Source organism: Balaenoptera physalus (assembly GCF_965194825.1).
Source record: "Balaenoptera physalus genome assembly, chromosome: 4".
Classification (NCBI taxonomy): Eukaryota; Metazoa; Chordata; class Mammalia; order Artiodactyla; family Balaenopteridae; genus Balaenoptera; species Balaenoptera physalus.
Window position 1 is genome coordinate 58661587 of NC_138891.1, and position 23079 is coordinate 58684665.

General features: G+C 38.7%; 1 protein-coding gene across 1 annotated transcript; it reads right to left on the bottom strand.

Annotated features, from left to right (window-relative positions):
• Positions 1 to 988: 988 nt before the first annotated feature.
• On the bottom strand, positions 989 to 22146 carry KCNMB3 (potassium calcium-activated channel subfamily M regulatory beta subunit 3). Its single transcript, XM_082459086.1, is given in 5 exon segments — positions 989 to 2058; positions 6441 to 6571; positions 6574 to 6638; positions 9926 to 10117; positions 21752 to 22146. Coding segments are annotated over 5 exon segments (663 nt in total). The 5' UTR covers positions 21859 to 22146; the 3' UTR covers positions 989 to 1890.
• Between the last annotated feature and the right edge of the window lie 933 nt (positions 22147 to 23079).

Genomic DNA, 23079 nt, shown 5'->3' on the forward strand with positions numbered 1-23079 from the left:
TTTGAGAAGAGGGGAATGTGGAGGGAGGGGGCAGGACAGGGAGGAGTTGCTTGAATGAATTACATCCTTCATATCCATCCTGCTCAGGTCGGGCACTAAGAGATGGCTGGAAGTTGCGAGAGTGTATTGTGCATACCATGAGGGAATTAACTCTTCATCAAGGATGGGATTGTGAAGGCTGCACTATATAATTTAGCACTGATAGAATCCTCAGACAATATCAATAATTCTTGGTGACAGAGAATAATACAGCTGGGCTGTTTTTTAAAATATAAAGACAAACCATTTTTATTTTTTAATTATTACATTAAAAATTGTAAATGTATCTTATGTGCCATGGCCTGGGAAGCCTTTTTTCTTTTCTCTTAAAAGTTATTTTCACTTTCTGAAAAGAATATAGTGTTTAGCTCAAGATAACTATGGTCCTGATAAAATTGGATGGGTAACTCTACCTCAGAAGGTTAATAAGGAAAAAAAATAGATGAGTCAAAAATCCAGTACTTCCGGCTCTGATACGACAGAAATTTGCAGGGCACTGTATTTTAGATTTATCAAGTCAGAGTTGGCATGCCTTGTTTTTAATGGCATTGGAGACATTAAGAAAAAATTTGTGTTAAAATTTAATCATTGCTCCAACCATTAGGAAAAGGCAGTAGTGCCAGGAGGTTCATGGTACTAGGTTCTTGAATTCGGCATTTGAAATTAGTTTTGTTTTCTTTATTATTAGTGAAATTGGTGTGTGTATATTTGCAGACATTTCTATTTGTATACACAGTGCTTGCTAGCCCTAGTCAAGAGGCATCTTTTATAAAAGGTGTAAACATCAAGGTTCTAAAATTCAGAAGAGTTTAAAATTGATTAGGAGTTTCCCAAGTTGGGATGTTAGTTTTTAAACAAGCTTATTTCCTTCAAGTACTCCACTTGAGTAAGGTTTTGCACTTTTTATCAATGCAGCACCATTCCTTTTGCTTGGTTTTAGATATGTTCATATTTCAGCCATGCTAGTTAGCATAAAGTGATAGTTACGAGCCATAAGAAAATCTTACGACTTAATTTTTACACAACTACACTTAAGAGTTTTAGCAGGGAAGAAAAAAGTAAAATCAGTCCACTGTACATATTAGTGTAGTTTGGTAGCTGATTTTCACTACCAACAGTAGACTCCAGTCCTCATGTTGGTAAGTATGGGGAGGGTAATGCATTTTGTAAGCATTAAATTAAGTTTATGAATCTATCTAAAACATTATTTAATCTCTCACTACAATAATTTTGTGGTTATGCTAAGAGCCATGTATACTTTTAGGTGATTCTTACTTTTGTTAATCCTTCTAGGATAGCAAGGAGGCAGAAAACCTTCAATGTTTTATTATTTTCTCAGAATATCTTTAATAAGACTAAACTTAATTCTAGTATAAATTTCCAAATGTGGTCACTATCCATTGATTTCATAAGAAAAATCCTCTTACCAGATTTATGTTCCTAAGAGTTTTGGACAGCTTGGCCTTCATCTGATTTGTAGAAATGTTTTTGGCTATGGAACCAAAGTTTCAAATGCAGTTAATGGTTTCAATGTGACTCAGTCCTCAGACTTTATTGGATTGAATAAAATCTAAAAGAATGTATGCTTTTAGAACGTAACACTTTAACATCTTGGGAATGTGGCACTACCAAAATTAGACTACTGATACATCAAATGTTGACTTTGGAAGCTTCAAAAAGGAGTTCCCATCACCCTCTTTAGCCCGATTTATTGTAGCAAATCTATTTCACTATATTTTGTCATTCAATGAGTTGGAGTCCTGTGGTATACTGCATTAGTTAGGAGGGAAATGTTTTTAAATGTTCTTTTAATGATGGCCCAAAAAGTATTTGGCACAGCAAGTGCATGTGTTATTGTACTGAGAATATAGAATAATACAGTGTCACTAAATTTAAGACCTCTCCCCAGTCTTGCTGTTCCTGGCAAGAAGTTTGGCCTGTGACTGCACTTAACTGTTTGTGCTCATCAGAAACTGTCAATGTCTGCTTTACTTTAACTTTGCAGTCTGTAACGTCACGCTGTTTATTAAAAAAAAATATTACTTTGACTTGTGTCCAAACAATCCTTAGTGTACTATATGTTAAACAAAAAACTGTGATAATTATGTTTTGCCACTTCTTTTTAATACTTAACAGCAAACCAGTGTTGCTAATAATCAAAATTTAGCTGAATTTGAGTTCTTGTCACTAATGACTAAGTATAGTTGACTAAAAACCTGAAACTATTATGCCTTAAAAGCCAATTTTTCTGTCCCAGTAAAGTGATGAATATTAGAGAAATACCTGTTTAAATATTAACTGACTTCCTTTAAGCATGAAGAATTATGTGCTTGTATTTTAAGCAGAAATATATGTGTACACATACATGTATGAATGTGTTTGTATGTGTGGACAGACTTTTTCCCAAGTCAGTTGATGACTAGAACCTAAAAGTGAAGTTCGGCTAGAAGCAAACTGGTTTTGCATTCAGCTATCATAAACCTTGCAAAAGGTAAGTTTGGGCTTTTCTTGGACCAGTAATGCACATGGGCATTGATATTTAGTACTTCTAAGCAATTCACAGCAAATAATTGCTAAAATTTTGTTTATCTGCCATATGGTTAGAGTGACTGAGTTAACATTGTTGTAAACTGACTTTGTTCTTCAAGCATAATGTCCCTCTTTCCTGAGATGAACCAAGTAGCCACTATATAAATGGAAAATTGTAGTATTTGAAACACTTTAGGTTTCACACTTTCATACACTTCAGGTTTCAGACTGTTTTGAATTTTTTAGAAGAAAAATCCAAAGAACTGCATATTGTTAGATGGGTGTCAAACTTACTAAGAAATGGAATAGATATGTGCCCTTAATTTAAGAAATCTAGAGAATCTCAATTTACAGAATGATTTAAAGTGTGTACGCATACATACATTTTATTACGGGGAAGTCTTTGGCATACAAAATAATTTATTACGACCTTTTAAACAGCATGTTCTGGACCTTAAATGCATATGATATTTAGCCAAGAGAAGGTGGGGAGGAATCCTTTCCTGCAGCTCCCTACCCCAGCCCCTATACCCAGCTGTCCAACAAAAGGTACCAAGACCGAATGAATTTATTTTTAACAAGAATTGTGTATACTTAAGGTTTACAATATGATGATTTGATATACGTATACATAGTGAAATGATTGCTACAGTCAAGCCAATTAACGTATCATCTCCTCACATAGTTACCTTTTGTGTGTGTGTGTGATGAGAGCACCTAAACTCTATTCTCTTAGCAAATTTCCAGTATTCAATACAGTATTATTAACTATAGTCATCATGCTGTAAATTAGATCTCGAGATTTATTCACCTTGTAACAAAGTTTGTACCCTTTAACCAACATCTCCCCAGTTTCCCCCACCTCCCCACCCCTGGTAACCAGCATTCTGCTCTCTGCTTTCTATGTATTTGACTTTTTTAGATTCTACATATAAGTGAAATGCAGTTTTTTCCTTTCTGTGTCTGAATTATTTTACTTAGCACAATGCTCTCCAGGTTCATCCATGTTGTTGCAAATGGCAGGATCTCCTTTTTTTTAAGGCTGAAAAATATTCCATTGCATGTATTTATACACACATTATATATATATATATATATATATATATATATATATATATATCACAATTTATTCATCTGTTGATGGACACTTAGGTTGTTTCCATATCTTGGCTGTTGTGAATAGAGCTGCAGTGAACATGGGAATGCAGATATTTCTTGGAGGTACTGATTTCATTTCCTTTGGGTATATACCCAGAAGAGGGATAAGGCTGACTGAAAACTGAAACTTATCAAAAGTTTTGTTATCTACTAACATTTTTGAGCACCTCTACTATGTACCAGAAACTAAGCTAGGTGTTTTACATACTCTTCCTTGTTTCTTCCCTAAAAATAACCTCATGAAAGAAGAGATCATCCCCATTTTATAGATAAGAGTGGCTCAAACTGTTCAGCTGAATTGCCCAAGGATACATATCTGAAAAGTTGTAATTATGGCCTACAAATGCCAAAAAATTGTACTCTGAGATACATGTTCTCTCCACTATTCCACACTAGAAAGAGGAGAAAACACCAAAATTGTTCACTGCTGGTGAAGTCAATAGTGCTCTATTATTCAGTTTATTTAATAATGTGTGACTTGCACTTATTTGCTAAAAGGAATTAAATTGGCTTAGAGTCAAAGTTTCTGTTTTGATTACATCTACGTATAAAAGTTGTTTCAAAAGTCATTCTTTCTATTGTCCATGATGTACAATTTTTTTAGTAAAATTGTAAAGATACTTTGAGGAACACTGGTTTCAGAACGAACTCTGTTTTCAACTCATATTCAGCTTAACCTGGAAAGCACTTGTTGGGAGAGTCTTGTGACAGTATTTAATAACCATGGTTGATTCATTAATTAAAGTACGGACAATTGTTGACTATCCATGTGGGACTTTTCTGTGATGCGGATTACCTGAGGTGAATGTTAAATTCCATCCAGTACAGCTTCTCCCTACTTCATAAAACATTTCTAGCTATCTCTCCCACTCCCTCCAGAATGTACACGAGGAACAAAATGCGCTTACGGAAAGCATAATTAGAAAAACTTGTCGCTCAAAGAAAAATCACATGGTACACGGCAAGGTTAAGTACAAATAAGGCTAAGCTTAGTGAATTTCCTAGGCAGCAGCTTTCCTCCTTTCTCATGGATGGTGAGGTAAAACAGTAGGTCCACATTTTCTGAAATTATCAGATTATTATCTTTCTACAGTGAATGAACTGCTCTTCACTAAGACTTCTTTGAGAAATGTTTTAATGTGAACTATGTTGCATAGAACTAGACTGGCTGTTCAGTGCTCAGTAGGTTAGAAACCCTCATCGTTTATTTCCACGATGACGAGTTCTAGCTAGAGCTGATACTAGAGGAAGCACAGTGACCGCTAGCTCAGTTTGCCCTGTGGAAAGAAAGAGTGCTTCCCTGGCTGACGTGGAGAGATTTGGAGTAAAAAAAATGGTGAATTTATATGTATTTATAGAATAAATAAATACATAACGAGACTTCTTAATGAGATTTGTCTTTCCCACATGAAATGTCATACCTTGCTTCTACATGGTTAGTTTGCAAGCAGGAATAATTAGGTCCTCAAGTGCAGAAATTGCAGGTATCTGAAGGCCCGGACTTTAATTTGGCCACCAGCTTAAGATTTCTCTGCTCCTTCCTTTGCTCCTCCCAGCACTCCACAGTTTGAATTGATGCGGTGCCATGTAAGGAACTTTGTCACTTTCCTCGTCTCTGAGCACAGTGCTATATTCTTCACATCAGAGGGACGGGTATTGTGTTAATCTCACCATGCCAACTGTCAGGGCACCATCTATCAGTCATGAAGGCCAAAATAAACAGTGGAAGATAACCATTTGGTCATGTTTTTTATGAGAATGACGTCTTCGGATTGGCTGTCTGGAGTGTGGAAGCATGAAAAGGGGGTCCCATTTTGTGATCAAAGAATTCCTCTATGTTCACAGCACTGTCGAGCAAATCATTTCTATCCCAGTAGCACTTAGGTGTACAGAAGCACTAGGAATATGGAGGAGGGAGAAAGGTGAGGGCATTGTCTCCGAAAACAAGCGCTTAAACAAAAGTTTAAATTCTGAAATCGCTTTAGACTGAAGCTGTGAGGAGTTTTAATCTCAGAAGGTGACGAAACCTATTACATAGCTCATGGGGAAGGGTTGCCAGGAGGGCAAATAGTGAAATGGCCATTTCTGAGCACTAAACAGGATGTGGGAATAAAGACATTGAGGTTTATCGCCATATCCACTAAGCACTCACGACACTGTGCCAAGGGCCCACAAAACTGTTTGAGACCTTAAAGATTATTGCATCCAAAATAGAAAACCAAACTCATCAGATTGAAATTAGTGCTTAAGTAAACACAACACTGTAAAATGTCAACTAATCTAATACAACTCAACTTTTATAGTTATGTGAAAATGTATCCTTTAAATCATATGAACCTGTTCAGTACCCTTTAAAGGATAATCTTTTAATTTCTTTGATAAGAAAAATTACTTGTTTAAGGTGGACTGTAAGTACATTTTAACCTTTTCGATATGATGGGGAATGGGACCTCCAAAAATAAGAATTATAAATAACTCTGTTCATTGGCCCAGTCTTTAAATTCCAGACACCAATGTGACCTCTCTTTTCTATATACCCCATTTTTCCTCCAAGAATGCTTTTAGCTTCATTTATCCTGATTGGGTCATTGTCACAATGTTCACTGGAAGAAAACAGATTTATCTAGAGATGGCTACTGCACCTTGCTAGGGACAGTCTGCCATGGAAAAGCTGCCATAATTAGAACTGTTTCATTGCATGAACTTTACGCTACCTTGGAATTTATCTGGACAGCCTCTTCATTATAATGTAGGAGCACTTTCTGACCTGAAGGGGTGAGGTTCACAAACACCTGCAGACACGGGTACTTGCCCTGACATCGGCAGTCCACACCACAGGTGAAAGACAGTCCATCCAGTCGTCCAAGATGTGCGTGTGGATGATAGTGCAGTTAGAGTCTTCTCTCTGGGTGCTTCAATTTGGAAAAAAATAAATGATTTTCACCCCTAGAAAATTTAGTCCTATATTTCTAATGTGGTAACCCAAGGCATCTATTTCAAAGCAACGTAGGATGATTACAGAAGGCATCTAATGATTTGGGCGCATGGAGAACCTTGCAATGGGACAAACAGCAGCAAAGTGCCAAGTTCCATCTCAATTATGACCCTCCTTGCATATTTCTCACTATAGATCAATGGTTTTCAAACTTCAGAATCACCTGAGTGGGTTTCTTAGAACGAAGAATTTGTTAAAACGTGGGTTCTATGACTTCACTCCCAGGGATTCGGGTTCAGTTGATCCAAGTTGAGGCCCAGGAATCTGTATATTTAATAGTATTTAAGTTGCAGGTATTTGGAGAACCACACTTTGAGCAATATTATCCTAAATACCATAACCACAAAGATTCACACTCAGAAATCTTATCTCTCCTGCCTCATCATCTCAAGATGCACCCACTGGCTTGTCCTGGTGAAAACGTGCCTTTGGAAGGAGTCCAACCACAGGGCTCTTAGACAACATAGCCTCCGAAAGCTGTGGTAACAAGGTACAATTCCACTCTACTTCCAAAGAGGCAAATGCAAATCATATGGGGAATCTCTCATTAGAAAACTTGCCATGTTTTTACTATTAGTAATTTCCTTAAGGTCAAGAACTATATCCTATTCGTCTTTATGTTCCTCAAAGCATAAAGCACAATGCCTCTCACACAGTAGAGGCTCAATACGTGTTGTACTGAATTAAATTTTACTTGGAAAACATTCCTTGAGAATTTGCACGTGCACTGCATATACAGGATGTCACAGGGGCAGTGAGACGGGGTAGACAAAATTCCTGCCCATGAAGACTTTGCGGTGGTGTTGAAGAGAAAGGACACTTGTGTATAAAATAGTTAGAGAACAGGTCCAAGATAAAGTAAACGAGAGTGAGAGGAAAGGCTCTGATTGAATGCACAGGTCCACCCCCTCATGTATCCTCACACTCACATCTAGGTGAGTCTTTGTGTTTATTTCCCTGTGCCTTAAACCCAAGAAGTTAGATTAGCAAATTCTAAAGCCAGAATGTTTGAAAAGCATTGTTTAGCTAGGTTCAGACTGCACTCTCATTAAGATCTTGGACTGTATGTAATCATTTTTCTTTATTAACATAACAAACCCGTGACACACAGTGCATTTTAACATGATCTCAAGGCCCAGGGCATAAAAAAAAAATCACTAGATATGGCCTTAGAAGGATAAAATACTGCGCAAGTGAAAATACAAAAATGGAAAATAAGGTCCTTTCACAGGTTTAGCACTGACCTGATTTTCACAAAATTAATTTCTCTACTTATTGAGACCAGGCATCTTAAAGTATTTAGAGCTGTCTGCCTTTCTGTGTTAGAACTTAAAACTCTCTAAATCCTAACCAAGTGCCAAACAGAGTTTGATTTGAACCTTCCTTGAAGATTTCAGGAAGCTCCAATATAGAGAGTGGGATATTCTTTCCTATGTACAAGGGCCAGGCCAGAGGCTTTCAGGTAGAACCAGGAATGTATTTAAGGCTGAAACATTCAGCATGTTCTTTCAATAGTATTGTGCGTCTATTTGTCTACAAATAGACAAATTCCATCGTTTGACTGAGAAATGAGGGTATAAGGGAGTGGGGATAGGTATGAGCTACCCAAGCCTCTCAACTTTTATGAAGCAAAACTTTCATCTTTTATGAAGCAAAACTATTCTCTGGTGGCACAAGATCACAAGGCAAGAGAGATGAGAACTCACCACTCTTAAACATTCCCTTAATTACTTCCAGCAAACTATTTCCAGAAATGCGTAGAAAAGTAAGTTTTAAATATGAGTAACAGTTTGGTACTAGCTTACAGAAGGTAACTTCAAACCATCTCCCAAATATATCACATATCACATTTAAAAAACATAATCTGACCTGCACACACATGCACACACTCACACATTTACTGAACTTATGTAGATGTATATAATGCAGATATAGATATATAGATGGAAAATGGAGTAACAGGAAAAGGAAGGTAGAAAGCTAGAATGAAGGCAAGAGTGAGGTACAAACATGTAGCCTCCAGACCATAAGATCCCCTATAGTTATAAAAGCTAGGCCACAAATTTGGCTCTGAGCTTCCTAGCAGCCAAAGCAATGAAGGAAACACAACCAGATAAAAGATTCCTGGTGTCCACTGAATAAAAGCAAACTGGTTGATCAGCAGCAGAACAGATTCTCCTGCTGCTAATATCAGAGAGACAATTCCCTGGAATCCTTCTAATGGTGGCACTGGGTGCTATAGTGGAGGATAACCTCCATATTATTGCCCTAACAATGGTAACCCAGGAGTGGTGGGAGATGAATCTGATATCAGAATAACAAAAGCAGGCCACACAGTTCCTTTTCTATGACCCTTTTTCTTCACTGAACTCCTAGGCCTCCCTCTTCCCGTATCCCAGGGCCTTCTGTTGCTCTTTGGCTAGCCAAAGGGGAGGTATACCTTGCTTACCCCCTACCCAGTGCCACCCTCCTCCAAAGTACCCCATGTTGTGTGAGCCAGTCTCCAAAATTAAACAGCTCCTCTACAGCCCTAATCAACACTCCCATCCTCCTCACTGCAGCAAACTTCAGTTAAGTATCAGGAGGCAAGCAGCCTTATATCAGAATGAATAGGCAGATTCTTTACTGGCTATATGACCTTGGGTATTCTACTTGGCCTTTCTGAGCCTCAGCTTTCTCATTCATAAAATGAAAGTTAAGTAATAAAATAACGCTTCCATCATGGACTTGCTATAGGTTTAAATAGGATAAAATATAATATATATTTGACATATAATATGTATTTAATAAATGGTAACTTATTACATGTATTTACTAAGGAAACTACTTAAAAGGAAGAAAACTAATATTTATTGAGCAACTACTATGTGCCAGGTAGATATTATCAAACTCAAAAAACTTCTGTTATGCTCATGCAAAAGCTCATGCTCATCCCCTTCCCTGTGATATCTACATGTTAAAGAAAGACTTTACTACCTACAGAAATATCTAATATGTGGACCATTGTTGAAAGAATTTTGAGATTGGAGGAGGGGAGCGGCAAAGGAGTATCTTCCGCTTTCCTACCACCTCTTCCTCCACACTCAGCACTGAGAGAGGAACAGGGATTCTGGAGAAACCAAAGCCAGCCTCCCCTCCCCTCCTCTACCACTGTGCTTGCACCTGATTTGAACTGGAAATTCTAGGTCTCTCTCTGTTTCTTACCTGAGCATGAAGGGCTTTAGAATGGTTATTCCAAGCAAGAAGAACATTAGGACAGAGAAGCCTATCATTGCAAACCCTAGCAGCATGGCTCGGTCCTCTGCACCACTGGATGGCAGCTTCCTGTGCACATCTGGCGGGTCTCCGTCATTGTGGTCTATGTTTCTCTTCCTCCCTGAGGTAGAAAAGGCTGTCCTTTGTGGGAAGAGGGAAGGAGATATTTCAGTAAGCTCATAAAGAATTGGGAACAGTGGTGATTATTCTGTAGAATATAGAAATATTGAATCACTATGTTGTGCACCTGGAACTAGCATAGTGTTGTAGGTCAATTATACTTCAATTTTAAAAATTAAGCAAATAAACTATTTGTTTTTAAAAGCCTAAGTTTAAATTCTAACATTTCTAGAAGAAAACAAATCCTTTATGATCTTGGTTTAGGCAAATATTTCTTAGATACAACACACAAGCACAATCTGAAAGAGAACAAACTGGTAAATTGGACTTCATCAAAATTTAAAATTTCTGCTCTTCAAAAGACACTGTTAAAAGAATGAAAAACAAGCCCAGACAGGAAGAAAATATTGGCAAATCATTTATCTGATAAAGGACTTGAATCCAGAACACATAAAGAACTCTCAAACTCAGTAATGCCACACAATCCAGTTAACGATTTCAACAGCCACTTCAAAGAAGTTACATAAAGAGCAAGTAAGCACATAAAAAGAGGCTCATTAGTAACTTCTACATTAAAACCACACGGAGATACCATATCACCCCCACTAGAATGGGTTTAACCAAAAAGACAGACAATACCAAGTGTTGGAGATGATGTGAAGGAACTGGAACTCTCCTACACTACTGATGGGCATATAAAACAGTATAACCACCTTGGAAAACAGTTGGTATTTCCTAAAAAAGTTAAACATATATGGGACCCTATGACCCAGGTGTTCCATTCCTACGTATTTATTTACCAAGCAAAATGAAAGCGTATGATCATACAAAGACTTGTACACCGATGTTCATGGCACCCCATTTGTAAGGAGCCCAAAACTGAAAACAACCCAAATTTTTATCGACAAGTATAAACTCTTACATTCATACAATGGAATAATACTCAGCAAGAGAACTGATAAACACAGTACCCATGATGAACCTCAAAATAATTATGCTGAGTGAAAAAAGCCAAACAAAAGAGGCCACACTGTATGATTCCATTCCTACAAAATTCTAGAAAATGCAAACTTATCTTTAGTGACAGAAAGCAGATTAGCGGTTACCTGGGGGTTGGAAGAGGATGCAAAAGGAAACTTTCATGGTAGTAGGTGATGGATATGTTTTTTATCTTGATTGTGTGATGGTTTCACTGGTATACACATATGTCAAAACTTACCAAATGGCACACTTTAAATATGTGCCATTTGTTGTATTTCAGTCATAAAGCGTTTTTTGACAAATGTTAAAAAAAAAATGGGAACATTTACCAACCCATGGGGGATGGAGGGATGATCCCGCTTGCCGCCCACCTGAGGGTTGTAAGCAGGCTTGATGCAACACAATGAGATCTTATATTCAGAGCATGGTTAAAAGTCCATCTAAACAAGCTAAAATGATGTGTTATAAATTTTTTTTTTCATGTAACAAAACTAAGGAGTGTTGCCTGGGTTAAGTCTTTAGAGATCTGTTTAATCAATGACTAGGAAAGAATTACCTATAAGTAGCTTTCATTCATTTTATGTAAATAGTGTTATAAACTTACTTATCTTCCAGGGAAATTGCATATTTCCCCTGAAAATATTTTTTACATTCTTTTATGAATTCCATATGGAAAGAATGACTCCGCAAGCTCACATTTGGAATTAACAGCATCCTGAAGTAGGATCTGACTTGTTCTTTCATATCCAGCTGTTGAGAAGGCAGCACATCCACCACATGGCTTTCTGGCCCAGGGCCCAGTCCGTTCAGAACAGTGAGGGCCTCGCTGCTGGTGTCTCCCTCGCCCACCTCTCCTCTGTCCTCATACAGCTCCACTCAAGTGGCCCTACGCCTCTTCTCTCCCTCTCTCTGTTCTGCTCTAGCAAAGGAGGTGATAAATTCTTTCAGAAGGGGGCGTCCAGGGATCAAAGTCCAAAACAAAGGTTGCCAACTGGTGACCCATGGACAGTATCCAGCCCACAGATGTGTTCTGTTTGGCCTTTTCTGTGTGTGTGGTTTGTTTTTTTTTTTAATGTGGGATTCGTTGCTAACACTTTAAAAATCATGAAATTTCTCACAAAAATGCTTATTTCTACTTTTTTTAAAAAATAAATTTATTTATTTATTTTTGGTTGTGTTGGGTCTTCGTTGCTGCACGCAGTCTAGTTGCGGCGAGCAGGGGCTACTGTTCGTTGCGGTGCATGGGCTTCTCATTGCGGTGGCTTCTCTTGATGCAGAGCACGGGCTCTAAGCACGCGGGCTCAGTAGTTGTGGCGCACGGGCTTAGTTGCTCTGCGGCATGTGGGATCTTCCCAGACCAGGGATCGAACGCATGTCCCCTGCATTGGCAGGCGGATTCTTAACCACTGCGCCACCAGGGAAGCCCACACAGCTATACTTTCATTGTTGTAATAATAATAGTCTTCTATTTCTCCAGCAAAATGGACTAGATACGCACTTTAACTGTAAACAATAAAAATTCTGGTCAAAGCTTAAAAAACGAGTTTAAAATACTCAAAGGACAAAAACTATGTGAAAGTAGGAACCCAGAAGGGAAAGTAGACTGGAGCAAATTTTAACCTTGAGGACATCTGCAGAACTTGGTGACCTTGAGCTTCAGTCTCACAGTTTCGGGGTTGGGGGAGACACAGGGACAGAAGACAATGCCCAGGGCCTATCAAAGGTGTGGGAGGTAATGCTCTCAACGAGAGCTGGGACCCATAAGACCTCGTACTCAGTGTAAGGCTGAATTGGAAGTAGCCACCTCCCTCCCACACACAACTCCCTAGGAGACTGCAAGGAAAATGCCTTACTCTAACCTGACACTGAGTACAGGAGGAAAACTATAATCTCCCCTGAGATTTCATAACCTTAAGGTGATCCTTAAGAGAGTTTATAGCCAGAATTCACACTACCTGGGAAATCTAAAACCCTCAAGCTAAGAATTTCACTTAATCTTATCTCAAGTAGTTAGTGCCTTCGGGCAGCTAGCAGAAGCAAAGACATAAATTCTCTGGAGGAGATCACCTTCAACCTAGGTCTCGAAGGAATCCTATAAAGTTTCAAGGAGTATGTACTCTCATTCTAAAGTCATAAAGCACACAATAAGGACATTGGAGTGAGAAAAAGTAGCAACAGAATCAGATCCAAAGACAAACTTCCGATATTGGACAATATATAAAAATATATCTACAATATGCTTGAAGAAATAAAGGAGGGATTGGATATCAGAAAGAGCAAAAGACTCTAAAACATGACCAAGGCAATATTTAAAAGAACCAAACAGAATTTCTAGAAATAAAAAATAAAATAATTGACATAAAAAGCTCAATGGACACCAAGGACCTACTGTAGAGCACAGGAAACTATATTCAATATCTTGTAATAACTTATAATGGAAAAGAATTTGAAAAAGAATATATACATATAATATATATATTATATATATGTGAATCACTTTGCTGTACACCTAAAACATTGTAAATCAATTATACTTCAATAAAAAAATCAATGGACGGATTTAACAGTTAGATTAGATACATCTGAAAAGATAATTAGTAAATAGATGGAACTGCAAAATAAATAAAGTATATTGCTAAATATACTTTAGCTAAAGTATAATACAGAGATTTCTTTAATGGAAAATATTGAAGAAAGGTTAAGAAGCATGGAAGATAGATAGAAAGGGTCTAACATAAAGTCTGTTCAGAATTCCAGAAAAAGAAGAGAAGAAAGCCAAGCAATATTTTTAAAAAAATAATAAAATTACAGAATTGATGAAGACCCAGTCCACAGATTCCAGAAGCCAAGTGGGATAAAATAAAATGAAACCCACACCTATATACATCACAGAGATATTGCACAGACACCAAGACAAGAGAAATTCTTAAAAGCAGCCAGAGAAAAAGACAGATTAAGTTCAAAGGAATGACAATTAGGCTGAAAGCTTACTTCTCTATAACAAGAAAAGAAGCCAGAAGACAGGAATATTGTCAATATGCTGAGAGAAAACAGAACTCTATACTCAGCAAAAACCTCTCAAGAATAAGTATGAAATAAAGGCATTTCAGACACACACAAGGCTGAGTTTGCCATCAACAGACCCTCACTAAAGAAAAAGGTCAAGTATTTACTTCACGCAGAGGGAGAACAATCCAGGTAGAAGAGCTGAGATTTAGTCAAAAATGAAGAGCAATTACAGCAGTAAATAGGTAAGTAAAGATACAAACCTTACAAAATAACAATAATAATAAAACTTCAATAGTTAAATATTTAAATTTTAAATTTTTTTAATTAAAATGATGATGATAATGGTGATGATGTCATCTTGCAGGGTTAAAAGACAAATACATTATAAGAGCACGTACCTTATAGGAGGTGACAGTGTTACTGTGTTCTAAATTACTAATATTTTTTGAGGAGATGATAAAGATATTGATTTCACTTTTTAAGTTCAAGTCTGCATGCTAAAATTGCTGGAGTATCCACTAAAAGAGTACAAATAGGTGATATAACTTCCAAACCAGTAGAGCGAGAAAGAATGAAAGGGGGAAAAAATCAATCCAAAAGAAAGCAAGGAAGAAGGGGAAAAAGAAAAACTCATGGAAAAGACAAGACAGATAGAAAGCACAAAAACATGATAAAATAAATCTAAGTACACCAGTAATTACAATAAATCAAAATGGATTAAATGATCCAGTTAAAAGATAAAGGTTGTCCGACTAGATTTAAATATATGTTTTTACATCTAAAACACACAGATGGGGAGGATCTTCAAGATGGCGGAGGAGTAAGACATGGAGATCACCTTCCTCTCCACAAATACATCAAAAATACATCTACATGTGGAACAACTCCTACAGAATACCTACTGAACACTGGCAGAAGACCTCAGACTTCCCAAAAGGCAAGAAACTCCCCACATATCTGGATGTGTGGCTGACAGGGTTTTCGTGCTCTTGCTGGGTGTCAGCCCTGAGCCTCTGAGGTGGGAGAGCCGAGTTCAGGACACTGGACCACCAGAGACCTCCTGGCTCCATGTAATATCAAACAGTGAAAGCTCTCCCAGAGATCTCCGTCTCAACGCTAAGACCCAGCTCCACACAACGACCAGCAAGCTCCAGTGCTGGACACCGCATGCCAAACAACTAGCAAGACAGGAACACAACTCCACCCATTAGCAGAGAGGTTGCCTAAAATCATAATAAGACACCCCAAAGCACACCACCGGACGCGGTCCTGCCCATCAGAAAGACAAGATCCAGCCTTATCCACCAGAACACAGGCACCAGTCCCCTCCACCAGAAAGCCTACACAACCCACTGAACCAACCTTAGCCACTGGGGGCAGACAACAAAAACAACGGGAAATACTAACCTGCAGCCTGCGAAAAGGAGACCCCAAACACAGTAAGTTAAAAAAAATGAGATGACAGAAATACACAGCAGATGAAGGAGCAAGGTAAGAACCCACCAGGCCAAACAAATGAAGAGGAAATAGGCAGTCTACCTGAAAAAGAATTCAGAGTAATGATAGTAAAGATGATCCAAAAACTTGGAAATACAATGGAGAAAATCCAAGAAATGTTTAACAAGGGCCTAGAAGAACTAAAGAGCAAACAAACAATGATGAACAACACAATAAATGAAATTAAAAATTCTCTAGAAGGAATCAATAGCAGAATAACTGACACAGAAGAACAGAGAAGTGACCTGGAAGATAAAATAGTGGAAATAACTACCGCAGAAGAACAAAAAAACCCCGAAGTTAGCAGAAGGAAAGAAATCATAAAGATCAGATCAGAAATAAATGAAAAAGAAATGAAGGAAACAATAGCAAAGATCAATAAAACCAAAAGCTGGGTCTTTGAGAAGATAAACAAAATTGATAAACCAGTAGCCAGACTCATTAAGAAAAAAGGGGGGAAGACTCAAATCAACAGAATTAGAAATGAAAAAGGAGAAGTAACAACTGACACTGCAGAAATACAAAGAATCATAAGAGATTACTACAAGCAATTATATCCCAATAAAATGGACAACCTGGAAGAAATGGACAGATTCTTAGAAAAGCACAATCTTCTGAGACTGAACCAGGAAGAAACAGAAAATATGAACAGACCAATCACAAGCACTGAAATTGAAACAGTGATTAAAACTCTTCCAACAAACAAAAGCCCAGGACCAGATGGCTTCACAGGCGAATACTATCAATCATTTAGAGAAGAGCTAACACCTATCCTTCTCAAAATCTTCCAAAATATAGCAGAGGGAGGAACACTCCCAAACTCATTCTATGAGGTCACCATCACCCTCATACCAAAACCAGACAAACATGTCACAAAGAAAGAAAACTACAGGCCAATATCACTGATGAACACAGATGCAAAAATCCTCAACAAAACACTAGCAAACAGAATCCAACAACACATTAAAAGGATCATACACCATGATCAAGTGGGGTTTATCCCAGGAATGAAAGGATTCTTCAATATATGCAAATCAATTAATGTGATACACCATATTAACAAATTGGAGGATAAAAACCATATGATAATCTCAACAGATGCAGACAAAGCTTTTGACAAAACTCAACACCGATTTATGATAAAAACCCTCCAGAAAGTAGGCATAGAGGGAACTTACCTCAACATAATAAAGGCCATATATGACAAACCCACAGCCAACATTGTTCTCAATGGTGAAAAACTGAAACCATTTCTACCAAGATCAGGAACAGGACAAGGTTGCCCACTCTCACCACTATTATTCAACATAGTTTTGGAAGTTTTAGCCACAGCAATCAGAGAAGAAAAAGAAATAAAAGGAATCCAAATCAGAAAAGAAGAAGTAAAACTGTCACTGTTTGCAGATGACATGATACTATACATACAGAATCCTAAAGATGCCACCAGAAAACTACTAGGACTAATCAATGAATTTGGTAAAGTAGCAGGATACAAAATTAATGCACAGAAATCTCTTGTATTCCTATACACTAATGATGAAAAATCTGAAAGAAAAATTAAGGAAACACTCTCATTTACCATTGCAATAAAAAGAATAAAATACCTAGGAATAAACCTACCTAAGGAGACAGAAGATCTATATGCAGAAAACTATAAGACACTGTTGAAAGAAATTAAAGATGACACAAACAGATGAAGAGATATACCATACTCTTGGATTGGAAGAATCAACTTTGTGAAAATGACTATACTACCCAAAGCAATCTACAGATTCAATGCAATCCATATCAAACTACCAATGACATTTTTCACAGAACTAGAACAAAAAAGTTCACAATTTGTATGGAAACACAAAAGACCCCAAATAACCAAAACAATCTTGAGAAAGAAAAACGGAGCTGGAGGAATCAGGCTCCCAGACTTCAGACTATACTACAAAGCTACAGTAATCAAGACAGTATGGTACTGGCATAAAAACAGAAATATAGAACAATGGAACAGGATAGAAAGCTCAGAGATAAACCCACACACATATGGTCACCTTATCTTTGATAAAGGAGGCAAAAATATACGATGGAGAAAAGACAGCCTCTTCAATAAGTGGTGCTGGGAAAACTGGACAGCTACATGTAAAAGAATGAAATCAGAACACTCCCTAACACCATATACAAAAATAAACTCAAAATGGATTAAAGACCTAAATGTAAGGCCAGACACTATCAAACTCTTAGATGAAAACATAGGCAGAACACACTATGACATAAATCACAACAAGATCCTTTTTGACCCACCTCCCAGAGAAAGGGAAATAAAAACACAAATAAACAAATGGGACCTAATGAAACTTAAAAGCTTTGGCACAGCACAGGAAACCATAAAGAAGACGAAAAAACAACCCTCAGAATGGGAGAAAATATCTGCAAACGAAGCAACTGACAAAGGATTGATCTCCAAAATATACAAGCAGCTCATGCAGCTCAATATCAAAAAAAACAAACAACCCAATCCAAAAATGGGCAGAAGACCTAAATAGACATTTCTCCAAAGAAGATATACAGATTGCCAACACACACATGAAAGGATACTCAACATCACTAATTATTAGAGCAATGCAAATCAAAACTACAATGAGGTATCACCTCACACCAGTTAGAATGGGCATCATCAGAAAATCTACAAACAACAAATGCTGGAGAGGGTGTGGAGAAAAGGGAACCCTCTTGCACTGTTGGTGGGAATGTAAATTGATACAGCCACTATGGAGAACAGTATGGAGGTTCCTTAAAAAACTAAAAATAGAATTACCATATGACCCAGCAATCCCACTACTGGGCATATACCCAGAGAAAACCATAATTCAAAAAGAGTCACGTACCACAATGTTCATTGCAGCACTATTTACAATAGCCAGGACATGGAAGCAACCTAAGTGTCCATCGACAGATGAATGGATAAAGAAGATGTGGCTTATATACAATGGAATATTACTCAGCCATAAAAAGAAGCGAAACTGAGTTATCTGTAGTGAGGTGGATGGACCTAGAGTCTGTCATACAGAGTGAAGTAAGTCAGAAAGAGAAAAACAAATACCGTATGCTAACACATATATATAGAATCTAAAAAAAATAATGGCTCTGAAAAACCTAGGGGCAGGACAGGAATAAAGACGCGAGCATAGAGAATGGACTTGCGGACAAGGGGTGGGGGAAGGGTAAGCTGGGAGGAAGTGAGAGAGTGGCATGGACTTATATACACTACCAAATGTAAAATATATAGCTAGTGGGAAGCAGCCGCATAGCACAGGGAGATCAGCTCGGTGCTTTGTGAACACCTAGAGGGGTAGGACAGGGAGGGTGGGAGGGAGGGAGACGCAAGAGGGAGGAGATATGGGGATATATGTATATGTATAGCTGATTCACTTTGTTATACAGCAGCAACTAACACAACAATGTGAAGCAATTATACTCCAATAAAGATGTTAAAAAAATAAATAAAACACACTGATATACAGAAAGGTTGAAATTTGTTAGGCAAAGTCTAATGAAAAGCAAGGTGATGTGAACGTTAAGGTTAAAAAGCTTTATTAGAAGTAAAGAAGGTAATGACATTGATTTAAGGTTCAATTCACCTGGAAGATATAATGATACTAATTTATATGTACCTGATAGCATTGCCTCACTGACAGAACGATAGGAATAGACAAAATCCACTATCAGACTGACATATTTTTACATACTCCCCCAGTAATTGATAGCTCAACCAGACAAATCAGTAAGGAAATAGATTTGAGCAAAGCAATTAACAAGCTTTTTCTAAATGATAAAGGTAGAATATTGTCCCCTACAGAATATATATTCTTCTCAAACATACATGAAATATTTGAGACCTAACCACAAACTAAGCCATAAAGAAAGCATCAATAAATGTCAAAGGATTTGTAACAGTAATGAACTTATTTTGTATGCTCATTTTATGAAACTTTGAAAATATGGGTAAGTCTAGAGAAGAGAATAAAAATCGCCTACAGTTCTACCACTCAGAGAGAATTATTATTCACTTACTGGGTTATTCCCCTCGTCTATATTGTTTTAAATAGAATGAGATCACACTGGATATATATATATATATTTTTTAAGCTTGTATTTTTCAGTTAACATAATAACCACTTTCCCATGTTGGTAGCAATTCTCTGTAACCCTTCTGTTGGCTACATAATATTCCATGAATTGGATATACCATAATTTCCTTAACCATTTCCTTATAGTTGAATATTAGGTTTTTTCCAGTTTTCTGAGGCCATAAACAGTCCTGTAATTAAGTTTGTGGTATTTACAAGCACCTTTCATCAAAGGACCTCAAAGTGCTTAAGAGTGATCTAATTTTGTTCTCCAGCCAGTGAGATGAGTGAATAACACTTTCATTCCTCTTTGCCAGCAATAATCTTCACTTCTAACCAATGTGTTACCTGGAGGCATGACCCACCCCTTCCTGTTGCTCCCCTGCAGACAGAACTGACTTTCCCACCAGCCCTGACTACTGCAGTCGCTACAGGTGCCTTCTGGCTTAGCATGAGGCAAACTCAATTTCAAAGAGCTTGAACACGTTCATCTGGGTGTGATCCCTGCGGAAGCCCGCAGCCTCTCCCTCCAACACTGTAACTTGGGCAGAGTGTTCCTTAGAAGGATGATGCAGTTGATCAAAGCTTGATAATTCAGCTGACATTCATTTCACATGTGTATGTAATTTCTAAGTGCTGGGTATGTTAAATAAATATTTCCCTGTAATTTGTTTGTGTTGCAGGTATTTGGGTAATTATTTTTACCCTTCTATTTTTTAATTACAAAATTATTTAACAACTTCTTTTGAAACAGCAAAGGAGGTTGAGAAAAGTCGACATGGTTCATGAAGTTCAGCAAGAGGTAAGATGGGTGATCCAACTGTGCATTTCAGAAGTGAAAATGGCATGCTGTATTGCTTTGGGGAGAACACAACTGCTCTGATAGCTAGTTAATTATGTTACGAATGGGGCATTAAAAAGTGTTCCCTTGCATGTTTGTCATTTGATCTTCTGCCATACAATGGCTCACTTTGATTGTCTTCTCACAAAAGCATTAGTTCACTTGTAGGAGAGAAATGTTTTTGCCTCTATCTCTTTCTTCGGTTTGTTCCTTCCTCCTCCAGCCCCAACCTCCATCCAAACCCCTACCTCTCACTCTCCTGCATTCTTTCTCTCAAATACATAAAGACCCATGAGTGTAGTTAAAGAACAATGGGAGTGGGCAATGTGATGACCATTATGATCTTTACTGTTTCCACTTTCTCAGCTCCCAGCTCCACTTGAGCCACTAACAAACCATCCAGGTTTCCAGATAGAGTGAGTGAACTTAGCGGTGAAAACGTACCCTCCCAGGAGTAAGCTGGCAAGTTTTAATATCTCATTCTTCAAACACCCTCAGGCATTGCTCTTCTCTCCATGTTGGTGCCCACGTCTCAGTGCCCCACTGCCCCACGCCTGGGGGCAGGCAGAAGTACAGCCCCTCTGCTTTGCATTCCCCTGCTCCTCGAGATAACCTGTCTCACTTCCCCATTAAATAGTAGAGGCTGGTGGTTAATAACCACAGCTAAAATGTGAAATGGAATAGTATAGAAAGTAGTACATAGAGAGTATGCTAAGGCATGCAGAGACCATTACTATCTCCATCAGCAGACAAGGGGATGGGGCAGAGAGAGGCTAAGTGACTTGCCCACAGTCATACAGCTATTTAAGTGATGGAGCTGGATTTGAACCCAGGCTGTGACTCCAAGACCCAAGCAGATTTCACCAACGCGACAAATGCTGGTAGTAATTTCATTTAACCAACAGACATTGGTTGAGCACCAACTATGTGCTGGGCCATGTTCTACCGCTGGGGAGCCAGAGAGGAGTTTAAAAAGATCCCTAACCTCCAAAACCTTGCAGCCTAGATGAGGAAGCCAACAAGAAAGGATGCAACCCCTGGATAGCAGTGCTGCTGCGGAAGCCTCCAGGGTCCCCTGGGAGGCATGACAAGTGGACACCCTCAGAGGATGAAGACCAAACTCAACCCCCAAACTCCTTACGGCCGCTCTTCTAGCCACTTGTTCAGCGAGACGCCCATGAAAGCTGAGAGATTCCGGTGGTGACGTACCTCCCCTGGCGTCTCCAGCCGCCCTGGAGTGTAATTTGCACGGGGATGCTGAACAGCTGCATGAGACCAGGGGGCTGGGCAAAATGGACTCCTCCCACCTGAGCCATAGCCTCTGAGGGCTCCAGAAGGGTGAAGTTTAAACAGCAACAGAAGTGGGGTCCCAGGGGAGCCACCAGTCCCCGGCGCAGGCAGCCATCGGAAGCACGTGCGCCTCCAGAGCTGCCACCTGGTGGTGTGCGGTGCCCACTCTCCTGGGGAGGTGGGGGGTTAGGGCAGGCCTGTCTGGGGGTTCTGCAGATTCCTGGCAGGGCGGTCCGTCCAAAAGACTCAAGGCCCTAAGTGGTTTTCTGCAGCCCGACCTTCTCCCCATGGTCGCCCAATGCCTGCCGCCGCCTTATCACCTGGGTTCTGCTTCAGCAGCCGGTGCATCGCCATAGAGACCTACACGCTTGTGGAAAGTTCTGAGGCCCAAGGGACCCTGTATAATTTGCGAAGGACATACGCAGTTCAAGGTTTATAAAAAGAGGAAATGTTTTGCCCTGGCCACGTTTCCTTTTTCATAAATTTTCTGTTAGAGTGCAAGCTCAGAGGATGGATTTTTTCTGGTTAATTGCATGTTCTGATTAAGAGAATTCGTTTCTGGGCTTCCCTGGTGGCGCAGTGGTTGAGAATCTGCCTGCCAATGCAGGGGACACGGGTTCGAGCCCTGGTCTGGGAGGATCCCACATGCCGCGGAGCAACTGGGCCCGTGAGCCACAATTACTGAGCCTGTGCGTCTGGAGCCTGTGCTCCGCAACAAGAGAGGCCGCAATAGTGAGAGGCCCGCGCACCACGATGAAGAGTGGCCCCCGCTTGCCGCAACTGGAGAAAGCCCTCGCACAGAAACGAAGACCCAACACAGCCATAAATTAATTAATTAATTAATTTTTTTTAAAAAAGAGAATTCGTTTCTATACCATATGTGATCTCCCAAATTTTCAAGACTCAAAGGATCATAAAATAACTCACCATTAAAACTCTAACAAAGTTTAAAAAAACTGTATCAAATGATATTTTATCTTTCTTTGATAACTAAAAGACATTTGGGGGATCTTTCGATACCACAAAATCATGAACATAAATTACTATTATATTGTAGCTTACCGAAATGATGATAGAATGTTAGGTAGACTACTTTTGCTGCATGTTTTTTAGTAAAGGTAATATTATCTTAACATTTTCCAAAACATTGGTGTTAGCAAGAAGGTAAGCATAATCTCATCTATAAACATCATATATATACAGCCATATTTATTAACTGTTACTTGCAGCTGTATTAATATCACTTA